The sequence below is a fragment of the Lipomyces chichibuensis genome (genome assembly GCF_038497645.1).
Source record: "Lipomyces chichibuensis strain CBS 12929 unplaced genomic scaffold V1513scaffold_57, whole genome shotgun sequence".
Classification (NCBI taxonomy): Eukaryota; Fungi; Ascomycota; class Lipomycetes; order Lipomycetales; family Lipomycetaceae; genus Lipomyces; species Lipomyces chichibuensis.
In genome coordinates, this window is record NW_027117509.1 from 47,911 (window position 1) to 64,153 (window position 16,243).

At 47.3% G+C, this 16,243-nt stretch overlaps 6 protein-coding genes across 6 annotated transcripts; 4 read left to right on the top strand and 2 right to left on the bottom strand.

Moving 5' to 3' along the window:
* Positions 1 to 1,380: 1,380 nt before the first annotated feature.
* V1513DRAFT_265244 (uncharacterized protein) lies at positions 1,381 to 2,584 on the top strand. The gene is made up of 3 exons (XM_066894530.1): positions 1,381 to 1,590; positions 1,680 to 1,918; positions 1,983 to 2,584. Exons 2-3 carry the CDS (start codon positions 1,831 to 1,833, stop codon positions 2,438 to 2,440), a joined length of 546 nt encoding a protein of 181 aa, XP_066750901.1. The 5' UTR covers positions 1,381 to 1,590; positions 1,680 to 1,830; the 3' UTR covers positions 2,441 to 2,584.
* Positions 2,584 to 3,598, top strand: V1513DRAFT_265307 (uncharacterized protein). The gene has a single exon (XM_066894531.1). It carries the CDS (start codon positions 2,728 to 2,730, stop codon positions 3,457 to 3,459), a length of 732 nt encoding a protein of 243 aa, XP_066750902.1. The 5' UTR covers positions 2,584 to 2,727; the 3' UTR covers positions 3,460 to 3,598.
* Position 3,599: 1 nt separating this feature from the next.
* V1513DRAFT_474702 (uncharacterized protein) lies at positions 3,600 to 4,570 on the bottom strand (the record flags this gene model as incomplete). Its single annotated transcript, XM_066900190.1, has 2 exons — positions 3,600 to 4,176; positions 4,217 to 4,570. 2 exons carry the CDS (start codon positions 4,568 to 4,570, stop codon positions 3,910 to 3,912), a joined length of 621 nt encoding a protein of 206 aa, XP_066750903.1. The 3' UTR covers positions 3,600 to 3,909.
* A 1,537-nt stretch (positions 4,571 to 6,107) lies between these two features.
* On the bottom strand, positions 6,108 to 6,814 carry V1513DRAFT_453368 (uncharacterized protein). Its single transcript, XM_066899233.1, has one exon. It carries the CDS (start codon positions 6,574 to 6,576, stop codon positions 6,160 to 6,162), a length of 417 nt encoding a protein of 138 aa, XP_066750904.1. The 5' UTR covers positions 6,577 to 6,814; the 3' UTR covers positions 6,108 to 6,159.
* Positions 6,815 to 9,278: 2,464 nt separating this feature from the next.
* Positions 9,279 to 11,204, top strand: V1513DRAFT_265321 (uncharacterized protein). Its single transcript, XM_066894532.1, has one exon. The coding sequence runs from the start codon at positions 9,713 to 9,715 to the stop codon at positions 10,946 to 10,948; it is 1,236 nt and encodes a 411-aa protein (XP_066750905.1). The 5' UTR covers positions 9,279 to 9,712; the 3' UTR covers positions 10,949 to 11,204.
* Positions 11,205 to 13,036: 1,832 nt separating this feature from the next.
* On the top strand, positions 13,037 to 15,200 carry V1513DRAFT_265325 (Metallo-dependent phosphatase-like protein). The gene is made up of 2 exons (XM_066894533.1): positions 13,037 to 13,972; positions 14,027 to 15,200. Exons 1-2 carry the CDS (start codon positions 13,432 to 13,434, stop codon positions 15,100 to 15,102), a joined length of 1,617 nt encoding a protein of 538 aa, XP_066750906.1. The 5' UTR covers positions 13,037 to 13,431; the 3' UTR covers positions 15,103 to 15,200.
* The last annotated feature ends 1,043 nt before the right edge of the window (positions 15,201 to 16,243 follow it).

Here is a 16,243-nt window from a genome sequence, read left to right on the forward strand (position 1 = left end):
CCCAATTGCCTTGTCGCCGGGTTGTGTAGAGGCGCAAGTATTGTTCTAATGACTGGTTGACGCGCTCTGTTTGGCCGTCTGTTTGCGGATGAAACGCCGTCGAGTACTTCTCTTTGATCTTCGCAGTCTTCAAGAGGGCTGACTAGAACCGCGACAAGAATACAATCCGAGACTATGTCCGTGGGAACACCGTTGTTGGCAAAGATGTGTTCAATAAAAAGGCCTGCTAACTGTTCGGCGGTGGTCGTCTTGTTGGTCGCTATGTACCGCGCCATCTTCGTCAACCGGTCCACGACCACCAGGATCAAGTCGTAGGAGTCCGACACCGGTAAAACCGTGATAAAATCCATGGACAGCGAGGTCCAGGGGCGTTCTGGGACCGGAAGTAACTGCAGTGTCCCGAAAGGCAGTCGGCGGGGAATTTTCATCTGCTGACATCGCGCCCAGGAATGCACGAATCTGTTGATGAAGCGCCGTATGCCGGGCCAGAAGCAGTCCGGACTAACCAGATCGTAGGTCCGCATACATTTTCACGACAAAGACCGCAGCCTTGCCTTCGTAGCCTCGGGAATATGATTTAATGTACCTCCTTGCTTTCGGCGCATAATTTCGCACGTTCTGAATCTTGATGTCGCGCAAGATCTTCGGAATCCGTCCGTTGCTGCAGTGACCGGAAGGAATAGTCACATTCCGCTGTTGCTATCCTTTTAGTCTCACCCCAAACTCGTTCTATAAAATTGCATTCATAGTGGAATTTGAGTGCGGCGAGAACAAATGTCCCGACGCCGTGAATATTCGGAACAGCCCTAGCTTTTGGTAAGAAGAGGAGGCGATGCTCTCCTTGCTCTATTTACAACCCAGTTTCAGAGAGTTCAGGGCAAACGAATGCGTAGACGTTGTATTTCGTGATCGCGTTCAGCCGCTCGTTTCGTCATGGGAGTTCGCGACTAACAGAGTCACGGAGACGTGTAGCGGTGATCCAAAACCAATTTCACGCTCTCCTGATTATATCCCCTGATTTGAACTCCTAAATCTTTTCGTGATGGTTTCCAGCAGAATAACCTCTCTTGGGTAAACAAGAGAAATGATCTAGTTTGTAACTGAATCACTAATTAATCGCTAAAGTGTCGACAAACCTGAACTCAGTGGATACGGGAAGAAACTCCTAATTAAGGGTTCAGGGCTTGGGTTACTGAACGATGACAACTTGCTCCGGCACATGTTACCAACTGCCGGTGCCAGCCTCCTGGAGCAATTCGTGACGAGAACGCCTTAAGCAGTTAAAATATTGATGACTATTTTGGTGTACTTCCAGCAGAAAATTAGCGAGTAGATTCTATGGGATGAACGGCCCACAATCACAGTTCGGAGGCACACTAACCCGAATTGGATTCCTGTCGTCAGCCGCCATCATTTTGTGCATGTATTAGTCATTGGTCGACTGGTCCTCTGTGCACGTGCACCTTAATGGATACTCTATCGGTACGAGGAACTAATTCTACGCCGATAAAATGTTTTGTTTAAGACTAGTACATATGAGCACCTGTTATGGCAGTGTTTAAGTGGAAGAGCCAAACAAACCCGTCTGCGGTATAGATTACGTACATTGCTCAAGATAACTAGTCCGGAGTTGGAACAGAGCTTTCAAAACGGGATAGCAGACGCTAATTTACCCCCAGGAAATCTTTCGCGCAGTGTGGCAGCTAAAGCTGGACTTCCGTAAATGCCGCGCCATCAGCAACAATGTCAAGAAATTGAGGCTACTTGCTTCTACCGCAGCATTTAATACCAGGTCACTTTGAATCTCAAGCGATTTCATCCACACACAGCATGACACCTTCTGAATTCACCTCTGAGCAAGTTGGACGAGACTTAAGATCAAAATCGGACAGCAGATACGAAATGATTCGTAAGGCCGGTAAGTACGGAGCGCGACGATAGTATGCATCCAAGAGAATGCTGCGCTAGGCTGATCGACATAGGTCCTTTTGAGACGATGTTCAATCTCTTCCATGAACTTGGCATTCAATCCAACATCTTAGTCTCTGCAACCTACACTCACAGTAAAAGTGAACTAACCGCTGCGGTACTGTTCGAAGCCCTTCGGGTAGTTATTGATCAGCATCCCGCTCTCGGCATTCTAGGCGTGGACCAACCATCCCAAAAGAAGAAGGGAAACCACCGATTGTGGGAAGCGCGCTTGAACGCCATCAACTTGACGGATTGCGTTGAGTTTGTGCGGCACGATGGCGAAGACCAAGGCTTACGACGGATCATTGAGAAATCGCATAATGAATGGTTTGATACTGAGGATAGGGCACGGCCCTTGTGGAAACTGGTGGTCGTAAATAACACGCATATATTGTTTGTTTACCACCATATGATTGCAGATGGATTATCTATATGCGTTTCATCGGAGTTTGCTGGCGGCACTGAATGAGATTGAGGCACAAAAGATAATCGATCGGATTTCAGAGGACAACGAAGCGTTCACGGTCGATGTGCCGACTACGTCACCTCTGGCCCACTCCATAACTCTACTTCAGGGAAAGCTCTCGACGCGTCTGGGCCTTCCTGTGGTGGATAATTGTTCGACTCATTTTCAGCAGCGAATCGTTTTTGTTCTCTGACGCGTCCTTCACGAAGATATATCCAACACTAACAAATCCTTTCCCGGAAGACAAACGTACTGTCACAAGGATTGAAACTGTGCAAATCAACAGTACAATGAAGGAGAAGTGCCTCGATGCCTGTAGAAGTCATAACACGACCTTAACGGTGCTACTGCTCACCTTGATTCAAGTAACGTTGGCAGCAGACATTTATCCCAAAGCTAAGCTTTGCTTTTCACGAGTGGCTACCGACTTACGACGATATATGAAAGTCAATCCAGGTATCGATGTCATGCAGAATGCAGCAGGTAGTTTTGCAGATGCTCAATGGTTAGGAAGATATCGGGAAGCCGGCAGAGATCTGACGATTGCAGGAAGAAACGTCGGAGATGGTCCTGCTCGACGAATGCATGCGGATATTCCGCTATTATGGGATCTAGCACGCCAGAACGGAGCCAAGCTCCATAACGACATAAATAAGTCCAAAACAGCTTTGAAGGATTACGTCTCCATCAACTTAATAGGGGAGGACGAGGAGGTGTTTGTTTCTCAGGGTTTCCCGAATCTCAGTCTTTTCACAAACTACTCATTTTTAGTGTCAAACCTCGGCGTCTTCCAGCCGATAGAAGGAGAAATATCCGGTGGATGGAACATCAAGCACGTAGAGTTCTCAGCGGCAGCCACGAAAGCAAGCGTTGGCAACGGTGGCATAGTCTTCAACGTGGCTAGTGCCGAAAAGGGTGAACTTGTTATTAATGCATCGTATGAAGAGGGAGTCCTGAAGCCGGAGACGGTGAGGAAAGTCATGGAGGGGTTCGAGAAGCGATTAAAGTTGTTGTTAGAATAATCATGTTGATAATTATAGATTGGTTGTATCGAGTAGCATGTAGCCGTCCTACTGATTGTCAAATTCTGTCATTGCCTTAATTAGCATGCCTCCATTTTGGAATAGATAGGTAATTATCAACGCTTGCAAATACGCCGCTACCTGTTCGTTTAGGCATTTATTGCTTCGTATCTTTTGTTCTATTTCTTTTGAATTAACTCCTGAGGACGTCAGATATACTGTGAATAAGATATAAATGATGCTAACAGAGTGGCGGTAAAATCGCCCCTGCTCATTTGCACTGACAACCATCGCGGCCAACCGCAATGGATTCCGCCAAAGTATTCGTTGATAATATTCACACTCTTCTGTCGGCAATTCCATCGCATGTTATTCTACACAGACGGTATCCACTCAGGGACTTCACCTGTGGCTTCACCTAGCTCGCGGAAGAGACCCCATATGTCTAAGCTATTTGAACCCTGTCAAATCGTCGTCATTAAGTGCATCTTTAGTGACGTTGACGTTGATCTGTGGAGGTTCATTAGCAATGGACTCAAATTCGCGATCGTTGAGAATGTCGTTGTATTTCTCGACCGCTTTTTCCAGGGATGGCTGCCGCTGCACTGCCGCTGCACAAGCCTCGAAATTATGATCTTCCACTTTTTCGTTCCAATCGAGACATATTTCCCGTCGTTTAAGCAAGATTTCGAAGAATAATTTCTCCAGTTTCTTGCGCTGCTCACTGAGGAGGCGACCGCATTTCATTCTCAAGTACTTTAAGTATGTCGTCCCGGCAGGCTCCCAGTCGGCTTCCCTGACATGGAATATTGATGAGCTCCCTTTTCTTCTCCATCAGTTGTTGCCTCAGGTTCTCATTTTCGACGAATTCACGGATATCGGCAAGACTGATCTCGTCACCAGCGCGGAATGTCTGTCTCAAGGCATCCCATTGAGCCTCAATATCGGTAATGTTTTGAATACTTTCAAAGAGCTCCAAATATTGTTCACTCTCTAAAGACTGTTTCGAGGGGAAGTAATCTTTCTCAGCCTTGATCGCCTTGGTCGCCACATTCTCACTGTACCCGGTCAAGCGGAGTCTGTGCTGAAGCTTGATCAGTCTTCCCGACATATCCTGGTAATGAGCGCTAAGTGTACTGCCCTGCCGGAGCTTAGCTTGTTCAGCATGGCGCTAATAGTTGAAGTCTGCTGTTCCGGCCCGCAGTACGAGTAAGGCGTACAGGATGTGAGTTGCTGGACTATGCGGTCTCAACGCTTTCACCATCACTCATACCAAATATGGCAGGTTCTGCATGGGATTATACCACACTTGACAGGAATACTCGTGTGCATGTGAAATCTATTGACTGCAGTGTGGAAGGTTATGCCCTCGTTCAATGCGAACGTCGATACCATGTCAGCAATAGTTTTCAAGCCCATTGCCATGCCATGCATGCGGTACCTTGAAGGCCTTGTCCATCGCTCACGCAACATCATACGTGAGTGTCCAGGATTTAATCCCAGGCGTATCGTCCAGGATGCCTTTCAGCAGCCATGCTATCGCCTTAGCCGGTTCACTGGTTGTGTACAAGTCTCGAAAGCGAATTACATGGCCATGTCAGCAGACTGCCCCTAATGCACCACGTTCATCGAAGACCTGGCGCTCGGCTTTGTCTTTCATTGCGTTGAAGTGGCGTGCACAGGAACCCGGCCTACCCACCCTGAAGAGCCGGATCGATGCAGGAACATCCTGTTCTCCATCGGACGAACTCGCCCCTTCAGCTGGAAGTTTCCGTCAACCGATAGGTATCCCACTGGCTCAGTCTCTGATTCGTCAGCCGCGAAACAAGCAGGGATAGGTTTGCCGGATCACTGAAACCTAGTTTGGACGTTAACAATATGAATATGTATATGTCAGGCGGTAAACGGTCATACGCTGTTCACTTTGCAATACTGATATATCGAAATCAAGTCGGCACTCCAGTTCAATACTAATCCAATGGATATAAGCATCACGAAAAGGTTGGGCCAATTTAGGGAGCCTTGAACAAGGTATTTCTCTCTCAGGCGCACGCCGAAGCCTTTCACGAAGCTTTCGGCCTAGGTCACCCCAGATACAACCTGAGCATGATAGGCAGCCAGCATTCGAATGGAAAATGCAACTCCAGGACGGTGACATGTATGAGCCCAGTACCCACGGCGGATAAGATGGAGAATAGTAGGCGTACTTCTTGTTCCTTGGATGGTCTCATATCTACAAGAGTGCTTTTGTGCACGCACCTGAACCTGAACTCATTGAGTTTTGGTAGATACCGTCGAAGTCAATAAGGAGGATGCCGTTACTACCAATTGGCGGAATTGGTAGTTCGGAACAGTACTTTTTATACTCGTCCTTAATTTTATGGTGATATTTTTGGCGGCTATCTTGGCGAGCTTCACGGTTGATCTGTTCTGTGACACCCTTTTGGGACTGCTTATAACCGTGCAACTACCTCCGCGCGGTGCAGTTTGTCGTAGTCTCGTTAAGCAGTTGTCTCATAGTCTGTGGTATGCGCATTATTAGTGTTATTCTGTAAAAGAATGATTTACATCGGTACGAATACCGCAAATAAAGTCGCCGATATCGTATCGTCAACAGCCCTAGTCCACCTTCACAAGGGTCCATCACCAGGCCTACAGCGGAAACCAGCAGTCGCGGTCTAGCAACTGCTTCAATGTATATTAGCCAGGTACTCCATTAACAGAGAGAAAACCCAATATCTTCTGTTTTAAATTCGTTGACCTGGAAGCTGTGCTTCCATCAGAAGCCATCGGAGTTCTTTCTTTTGCTTTCATAGGAATCAACAACTCAACATAAAATGGAATCGTCCAGTCCTTTAGTAGCCCCATCAGAAGTTCTGAGTTTTCAAACTTGCGCGCCACGTTCTCCCAAGTTAAAGGTGGCAAATTTGGAACGCAGCCATTCAAAATCGCAACTTCATAAGACGATCCACCAACAGGAGACAGAAACTGCGAGAGCTCGTTTATTTTATGGTTTTCGTCCGCTAAATGAGCCCAGAGATCGTATGAGAGCGATTCGGGACCGAGACTATGATTGAGCAGAGCTAGGGCCAGATCAATCGCGTTCATGATTCCCATAGGTCAAAGGGGCGTAAACCCATCCGTCAAATTGAAGCAAAATCGTTTAGAAGGTTTCGATTAAGGATTTCTATTCAGAACCACTAGGATGACGACTGGACGCCATTGTAGTCGGGATTGATTTGCTCACAACGACAAGGTGACTGTCTCGATTTGTTGCTAATTTACGAGCGACTTCAATTAACCCCATTCAAACTTTTGTTGTATCTCATAAAAGGTGCCTTAGGATTTTGGCAGTTGAGCAATGATGACCCCTCAGCACTTTCACGTTTGCTCCCAACCAACCTTGCCAGTGACTGTTGGTGATAAATAGGGCGGAGGGTTTTTTGCGGATAGTATAATACCGCATGAGTGTAAGGCGAGCAATTTTTGGACGCATAAGTGCGCAAACTCGAAGAGTCTAGTGTTTCAGCCACCAGAGTCCCACCAGGAGGACCTAACTATGCACTATATATCCATGGAAGTTAGCAACTACCGGGGTGCCATGAGCATGAACATTGTTCATAAGGTTGAAGAAGTAAATGTACTACGGAAGAATTCAGCCGGTTGACGATCTTATGGCGCAGTTAGGGTTGTCTACGTTGCCAACACGGCGGTTACCTTCATTTTTGTTTCTGGACTCCAAAAAAATTTGTTTGCTGACTTCCATACGGATTAACCATAGATTATCCGTAGAATGCCATATTTCTACGAGGGTGGCACAGCGTGCTCATTTATTGGCTCGCGCGTCATTACGATCGATGATAATGATGATTAATTCTAGTGGGCGGCACGGAAATACTATATCTTTGACACTGTACGCGCAATTTGAACTAGCCTCGATTATCTCACTACCAGGCCGAATGTCTTGCAGGTCGTGAGGACTTTCGGATGGCATCACATTTTGGTGCGAGGCAATGTGAAGTGTCTTGACCGTTTGGGATTAAAGTCTAAAGAGTTTCGCAGTCCTTTTGAACACGAACTATTTTAGTGTCGATACGTAGTTGCAGCAATTAGCTGACCGATAATGGACATGCCATGGAAAAAGTACAAGAAATTTCTATTTGTCGACCCGCACCTGTAGCGGTTCTACACTACAATAACGATCCTTGACCCGCAGCTTTTTTCACAATGTCATACGGCACAATTATATTGCAATGGAAAGCATGGCGATGGACGGAAATAGTGAGGTAAAGACCGCGTAGGGTATACCTTGCCTAATTTTCTCGATCAATTCCCTGCGGACGAGTATTCTCTCGATCAATTTCCCAGGATGGCCAATTCGTAGCTTCAAGCTGGAACGGACAGAGCTCAGGCGAACGCTTATAGGTGGACATCTTAGAATGTACAATTAGTGTCAAGGCACTTAGAAACTAACTGAAACAAGGACACATGAAGTTGAAGATGAATCTCAAGGCGCAACATGCACTAGCTTATGTTATGTTAGCCGTCAGATACGGTCAGGAGGCCCGGGACGGCACAGTGAAGCCGAGGCCCCACGTGCACGGGTAAGATGTGACCAGTTCGACAAACCTTACCTACTTGCGATTAACCTTAATTACTATATCCCTCGGGGTACTCGGCATTACGAAAACTTTATTTCAGCTTTGCAACTGTGCGAGATCATGCTGATTAACCTGTGCTGAACTGTTTCTAATTACCTTTTTTGTTTGTCAGTCCTTTCTGTCTAGAGTTAGCATTGAAGGAACTCTACTACATAGTCAGGTTTGGGAGCAGAGTTGCATAAGCTGGCGAGTGCCAAATATAAATGGACAAAAGTGTTCGTCAGCATCCAGCGAAAAGGCGGCAACGATGACTTGAGCATCGAGCCGCAGCAGACAGAAGTTCCCAGGACCGTACTTTTGATATTTGCACTGCGCCGGGCCTCGTAGGGGGCCTAGTCGGTGTTCTCAAGCACCCGCGTCCCATTTCTGTTTCACAGCAAGAACAACAACCAAATTAAGCAACTGGGCGACAGAGATAAAGGAAAAGAGCCCGCCTGGTAATCCAGAGTATATCGCTGGCGGCCTATGCATCGGTCTAGCTCGAATTAGCGCGGCACAAAATATCGCGCACTGTGACTGTGGAGATTTGAATAATTAGCGCACTGAAACTGCGGAGATTTGAATCATCGGCCTATGCTTTAGGCCGAATGCGACCACCCTGATTGCGGACGGCTGTCGACTAGGCTCGTGAAGTTAAGCGAACTTCAAGCATCACATGCGCAGCGTTGCCGTAACCAATGCAGGATCGTTAAAAATGCATGGTTGATTTTTCATGTCTGGTGATCCTCCATTCGCTTCGGCGGTGTGCTCATTTTAACCCAGAATTCCCCACGCTACAGACGCTCATCGGTTCCCCGGCACTAAACCCTTCGTGAAGCCACACCGCTTTTTGATTGGGATGACGTGCTGGCAACTGGCGTTTTTCCGAGAACTACTTTTTTCTTCGATCAATCCATAGATACAATGCGGACAAGCTTTGTGCTTATTTTGCTTAGGGCATCCGACCACATTTCTTCAAGTACTACGCAGTTCTGGCTAGCTGCAGTTGTCCGTATCATTTCAGGTATGGATTCTCGGTAGTGCGTCAGACCCAGTGTATCTTCGAAGTTTTCTGTTTAGTGGAGAGTGACCGATCGCCGGATGATTACGGTTTAAACTTTATTCCAAAATATCTCTCGGCCTTCGCGTAGCCGCACACTAAATTGACTTCGTTGTATGGCCTAGCACTGGTGAGGTCTGTCATTTCATTTCCGCCGTGGGAATTGAAGACTAGAAAATATTGCTGACCTTAAGGATACCCAATTGCGATCGCATATGTGTACCCGTGCCGTGCCCGATCGGGACTTCAACTGGGCGCCAAAATTATTGTTGCTTGACTTTGCGTACTATTGCTTTCCGTGCTGCGACAAAGATTACTAGTTAGGCTATCATTATGAGTTAAGCCAGCGCCAACAAGATGAGCACGTTGTTTATCTGATATCGTCAACCGTTTGGAAATCACAGGGAAACAGGACTCCTATAAAAGGTTGGCCCTCATGCCAAATTTTCTTCAACAGCAACGGTAAAATAACGATTCTTGGCATCTTGCCGTACCAACAACTTCGTATCGTCCGTCTCTTCATTGTCCAGCTATCAGCTTTCCTGTATTCAGCATGCGATTCAACTGTCCAACCGTGGCTGCTGCGACCGCCGCTTCTTTCGCTGCACTGATTGGCACCGCGTCTGGCCAGGGCAGCCTTCCTGATAACCTCGTGCCCGACGTCGGTGGCGGTATTTACAACGCCAATGATTCACGTCTAGCCAACTATACGCTCGAGTATATACCCCCATTTAGCACTAATTACGGCGGGGTCTACACGTGGGCGGTGAACAACAATACCATGGTCGCTTGGAATGTCACTGACGAGGGAGAGCCAGGCCTGAACGCAGACATAGGCAATGTTAACACCAAATACCCGTTCTTCGTTGTCAACGAAGGCATACCGAAGAAGATATCTCCCTCCGGTTTCGGCAAGTTTAATAAGGTCCTGCACGTCATCTTCGAAAATGAGTTCTACGGCTGGACGATGAATGATTCGTACTGGAAGCTACTGGCGACACGGGGAAAGCTGTTGACCAACAGCCACGCAGTGACCCACCCGTCCTTGTCTAACTACGCTGCCTTCCTCGCTGGTGACTACTTCGGCATCGCGAATGAAGATTGGTACAACATCAACACTACGACAATATACGACCTGCTCGACGCCAGGGGTCTTGACTATGCAACATATGCGGAGTGGTACACTCCCGCCGCCACTGCACGTGGCCCCAACGACTGCAACAATGCGCCGTTCCTGGGACCTCTGGATGGGACCATCATTCAATGGAGCGGTCCTGTGTACCGCCGTCTGGATGTGCCGGCGCTGTTGTTCACAACATACACCAGCAACTACACTCGCTGCAGCAAGATCTATAACGCAACTGCCCAGTTTGATTCCGATGTCTTTTCGCACAAACTGCCGGCTTACTCGTTCTACGTGCCAGATATGCTCCACAACGGACACGACCCTGAATCTGATAGCGACTACGTCCACCAGCCGACTACGTCTGGCATGTGGTTCAACGCCTTTCTGGACATGTACCTGCCCGCTTTGACTGCTCAAGGCACACTAGTTGTGGCGACCTGGGACGAGGCTACGTGGCAAAACGACGACGATAGCGTGCCAAACAACAACAACCAGGTTGCCACTCTGCTGTTCGGCCAGGGTATCACTCCGAACACTACGGATGACACGTACATCACCCACTATGGTATACTTCGGGGCGCCATCACGAATTTCGGGCTTGGATCTCTCGGACGCAACGACACCAACGCCACCAACGGAGACCTGTCTATGTTCGTCAGTTAGAAAGCGGACCATGTACATAGTTTGAGTAGGTGGACTTAATCCTCTACCTCGCAAAGTACGCCAAAATTGAATTGTTCTATTGATTTTCCTATGTTCTACTCTCATATTCTTTCTCGTTCTTTTTCTCTTGTAATTCTCTTGTATTTCTCATTCATCCGTCGCATCAGGACGAATTTGAACAATGTGTTGAGTTAATATTGATGGTAGGGCATATTGTAAGCCAACTTCGATTTTATTAGGATTTTCAAATACATCCAATTTAAGTAGATTTCTACGACTTTGTCGACGAATTCACTAACGACGAAGACAAAGAAACGACTCATTCATAGCAGTCAGGACCGTTCGAACTTCGAATTTTCGAGCTGTGCCTAGTTTGAGAATCCTCGACGTTAAGAAGCCAAATCGGTGCATGTTCACATATTAAATTTGTGTCACGGACAAGATCTTGTTGTGGAAATGAGTGACCAGCTGACGTATCCGAATCAGAGGAGGAAGATTCCATATATAAATGTGTCTCTGTACTCGTTGTCTCTCAAGTAAAAAGTCTTGCATTCAGTAATATATCCTTGTACCCGTTTCCAAGTCCAGTCCGAGTCTATCCCAGTCTAATCCTAGTCCAGTTGCGATAATCCTCCGAGTACCAAGAAAGCAGATTGGCCCGATGCATTTTTCAACATTCTCAGCAGCCTTCATGTCTTGCTTTGGTCTCATGAACAACGACAAGAAGCCAAGTCCGAGATACTACTAGATGTGTACATATGAAGGGTGACTAACTCACTTCCTTTCCAGTTACGTCGTTCGCTTGCCAATACGCATACTCTTTGTGATATTGATTAGGATCCAGCAGCACAAAAGTTACCCGCACGAGCTCGCCCTTTTAAGGGGAGCGACGCATAGAAGCACAAGCAATGCCGCATGCGTTTTATATGCCAAGTTGGAGCCGTGAATTACTTTGCCGTGCTTGCTACTGTGAATCCACGGCCGCAGTTCCAGCATGTTCGGTATATTACTCCCAGCCGCTTGGTTGGAAGTCACTTAACTTACTTATCTCCAATGCATCGATTCTGGGAGATATATGAAGGTCAGTAAGTCCTCGCCCAACCAGGTGCAGTCGACGACTCGACAACCCTGTGTAAAACATTGTCTACGATTGCTTCAATGAACTTCGGCGCACGTGTGATCATAGTGTTTTCATATTTTTGCGTTCTTTGGCGCCAGGTAAGCGCTGCAGCAGTTAGCCATTGTAATTCCTGTGGAGGAGTACCGACACCCTCAATGTCCGTAATTGATTTAAGTAAATCCGTCTCTCTTCTTTGCAGACACTCGACGACCAATTCAGGCTGATAAGACCGTCAGTTTGATCATATTGTTACTTAATGAGCCTCCTTCGATGACAGGGTCTGCTAAGACAAGGCAAAGACGGATTGTAGATAACGAACAGGTTTAGGTATTGTGTTCGGGAAGCGCGACGGTGGAATCCCGATTCGGACAAGTCCGAGATTTTCCGCGTAAGTCCGAGATTATCGTCTGTGCTCTTCTTTTAGAGTTTGTTGGTAGTCGGGGAAGTCGACGGCTTTTTTCGAAAATTATGGCCGCTGGGGTTAGGGTTGTAGGCTATTGTCGGGACTAACCTGCATGCACCATATGACTGGCCATCCTCAGGAACTGGCCAAAGAAATTCTCGATGGAGTGCACGTGCATGTTTTTAGCCGCATGGCGCAGGGCTTACTCTGTGCAACGTCTCAAGGCTCAATATAAGAACTCCAACTTATGCGGAAATGACCAGCTTCATTATTATTATCTGCACGACGGTTGTATTTTGAGTTCTGAATGAGGTTGGAGCATATTTCATTGGGTATTGGCCCAGCACATTCGTCAGCAGCCTTTGCTGCGACGATCGCAGTAATCAGCCCGCTGACTATCATGATTGCATAGTTATATGTCACACTAGTTTAAGAAAATGACTTTTCTATTCTAAAGTACCGCGTGCCTGGACGACGACAGTTCCTGGCTGATTCCGCCAAGCCTTTTCCCAAGTATATTTTCTCTAGACAGTAAGGTGACAAGCCACATTAAGCATAATAATCTTAGAAAACGAATGCGTGCATTAGAGCTTTGATTTGCGACGGTGTCAACTTTATTTCGACCATTGCATTGCTCTGCCGGAGATGACTACAACAGTTACTGCTTGCCTACTTCGGCCTACCTCCAGTTCCTCTTGTCCTCAAGAACAGAGCACGTGGGTGGGGGCTTCCTGCTTCTATGTCTGATTATTTTGTCAACGCTGCTGTCATTCTTTGCCATTTGGAAACATGAATGCAATTACCGAATTACAAATGCGGCTAGGGGCTTTCTGTATATCGTCAGCGCACTATCCAGCAAGAGAACTTGCGTCTAATCTTCTCCCCACGGCGGGTTATAAGTCCTAGTCTTCCCCTCTGCATTTGCCAGGCATCGAGGTGCCTAATTGTACGATAAGTATAATGCGTTCTATTTTAGTCGCGGCGCTCGCTCTAGCGAGTACTGCTATTGCTCAAATCAATGTGCCTGGTGAAGTTCCCATTAACCTCCTTGAGCCTCTGCAGCACCGTCTCGCATATGCCGGCAACACTGGCATGACTGTTTCATGGAACACGTATGAGCAGATAAGCGAGCCCATAGTCTATTATGGAACTGACAGCTGGAATCTCTCCAACTATGCTACCGGTGTGTCTGTCACCTACGCGACTTCCTTGACCTGGAGCAATCACGTCAAGATCTCTGGATTGAAGTCCAATACTCAGTATTACTACATTGTTTCGAACACCAACTGCTACAATTGCTCCGAACTTGCTCCATACACGTTTACTACTGCACGTGATGCTGGCGACTATACTCCGTACACCGTGGCCGTTGCTGTGGACCTTGGTGTTATGGGCGATAAAGGGCTGAGTACGACTAGTAAGGGTGCGATTAGTGTTAATGATAGCACCACTATCCAGTCTCTTGCGCGATATATAGACGGTTATGAATTTCTCTGGCATCGTATGTATATTCTATCATGCATGGCTAGTATGTTACCTTGCTAATGTATGACAGCTGGTGACATCGCTTACGCCGACTACTGGCTGAAGGAGCAGATTCAGAAATACCTCAACGCCGTCCCCATCGATGAAGGCTATAAGGTGTACAACAAGCTCCTTAACACCTACTACGATGAATTGCAGCCCATCACTGCTGAGAAGCCGTATATGGTTGGACCGGGCAACCATGAGGCGAACTGCGACAATGCTGGTACTACCGACAAACAGAAAAACATCACTTACACCGTCGACATCTGCATGGAGGGCCAAAGAAACTTCACTGGCTACCGCAACCACTTCCGAATGCCATCCACTGAATCTGGCGGTGTTGAGAATTTCTGGTACTCATTCGACCACGGCATGGTTCACTTCGTTCAGATTGACACTGAGACTGATCTTGGCAACGGTATCATTGGAGCTGATGAAGCTTTTGGCTCTGAAGGCGATTTCACCACTATCGGCCAGGATGCGGGACCATTTGGTCGCATGAATCAACAGATTAACTGGCTCAATAAAGATCTCGCGTCGGTCGACAGAAGCAAGACACCTTGGATCATTGTCGCTGGCCACAGACCATTCTACGCTGGCAGCAGCGACGCATGTCCTGAATGCGTTAAAGCATTCGAGCCTACCCTCCTCAAGTACAACGTCGACTTAGTCCTCTCCGGCCATGTTCACTTTTATGAGCGCAATGCTGCCATCGCAAACGGCACGGCCGATCCTAACGAGCTCAACAATCCATCTGCGCCATGGTACATCATGAACGGTGCGGCTGGCCATTACGACGGACTAGATCCCATCGAATTCACCACGGATTACATGCGGTATACCCAGAACTCCACTTACGGCTGGAGCAAGCTCACTTTCCATAACTGCACGCACATGACCCATGAATTCATCGTTTCCGGCAATGGCACAGTCCTCGATACCGCGACCTTGTACAAGGACCATACATGCAGCATGGAATCATCTAATTACACAGCTCCTAACGGCAGTGTGCCAACTACAGATCACAATGGTGGCGCGAGCTTGAAGGCTTCGTCGGCGTTGTTTGCGGTCGCTTTGGCTACGGTTTTGATGGTAGCATTGTAAAAAGGAGATGTAGTAGACGAGCGGCATTAATTTTCTTGGTTATCCATGCGACACACATTGTTGATTTGTGTAAACAGAAATATAAGACTACTGACGACAAATACTCACCGGTGGACAACAGTAAAACTGCAACTTCTGTAATTTGTGACATTGTTGGGATTCAGTTAAAGTTCGGGGCGCAACCCGGAACCGGCCCAACGGAAATATCACAGACAATCGGTATAAGTGAACTCAACTTTCCTGAGAGTTAATCCGGCGGCTTGATGGAGACTTTCGCAAGGCTACTCTAGCCCAGTAACAGAGCACTTTTACTCAGTCACGCTGGCTCGGCAATACCTCCATGGCGGTGAATGTTAGATGTACTGGCTCTGATTTCTAGTCGCTCAAACCATATGGTAGATCCAATCTTGTTAGCTTCTGAGAGAAGGAATATGAGTTGGGTTGACAGAGATAATAAGAGCAAAAAATAAATATCTATTACGGACACCTGCAACTTTACATTATTGAGCCCGTCGCATATTCACCTCCGATCATGCGGATAATTGGACCCGAATGGGTTCAGGCGAATACCGAACCAATTAAATTTCTACCAGCGCAATCTCTCCTGCAGCGAGAGGCTAAATGTTCTAGACTTCCGGCGCAATCCAGTCAAGGTATTGTCTTGCAATGTTCAGGTTGGAGAATGTACCCGGGATATGGGATCCAGACATTGACCTCAGGTCCAGTAATGTGGCTGTGACACGTCATGTAGTGTCTTATTCCGCATCGATAAGTTTCATGCAAAGCGATGAAAGACTTCAACAGCGCCGGAGTAAGCGTCTCCATTGCATTGAGCTTCCAGCCACTCAACGCGGGCGTTTCTCTATTGAACTGATTTCCCAGCCATTCACTAAACTATATAGCAACTTCGATGAGCTGCTCTAGACATGCTAATGCCCATACTTCGGAACATAATCGCTTCGATCACACTTCAGGGTTTCAGGGTTTCAGGGTTCAGGGTTTCAGGGTTTCAGGGTTTCAGGGTTTCAGGGTTTCAGGGTTTCAGGGTTCAGGGTTTCAGGGTTTCAGGGTTCAGGGTTCAGGGTTCAGGGTTTCAGGGTTCAGGGTTCAGGGTTCAGGGTTCAGGGTTCAGGGTTTCAGG

Bases quoted from the DNA above. Each gene is read 5' to 3' on its own strand.
- V1513DRAFT_265321 (XM_066894532.1), top strand. From the start codon at position 9,713: ATGCGATTCAACTGTCCAACCGTGGCTGCTGCGACCGCCGCTTCTTTC.
- V1513DRAFT_265307 (XM_066894531.1), top strand. From the start codon at position 2,728: ATGAAGGAGAAGTGCCTCGATGCCTGTAGAAGTCATAACACGACCTTA.
- V1513DRAFT_453368 (XM_066899233.1), bottom strand. From the start codon at position 6,576: ATGGGAATCATGAACGCGATTGATCTGGCCCTAGCTCTGCTCAATCAT.
- V1513DRAFT_265325 (XM_066894533.1), top strand. From the start codon at position 13,432: ATGCGTTCTATTTTAGTCGCGGCGCTCGCTCTAGCGAGTACTGCTATT. The intron at 13,973-14,026 runs GTATGTATATTC...AATGTATGACAG, and splicing joins TTATGAATTTCTCTGGCATC to CTGGTGACATCGCTTACGCC.
- V1513DRAFT_265244 (XM_066894530.1), top strand. From the start codon at position 1,831: ATGACACCTTCTGAATTCACCTCTGAGCAAGTTGGACGAGACTTAAGA. The intron at 1,919-1,982 runs GTAAGTACGGAG...TGATCGACATAG, and splicing joins CGAAATGATTCGTAAGGCCG to GTCCTTTTGAGACGATGTTC.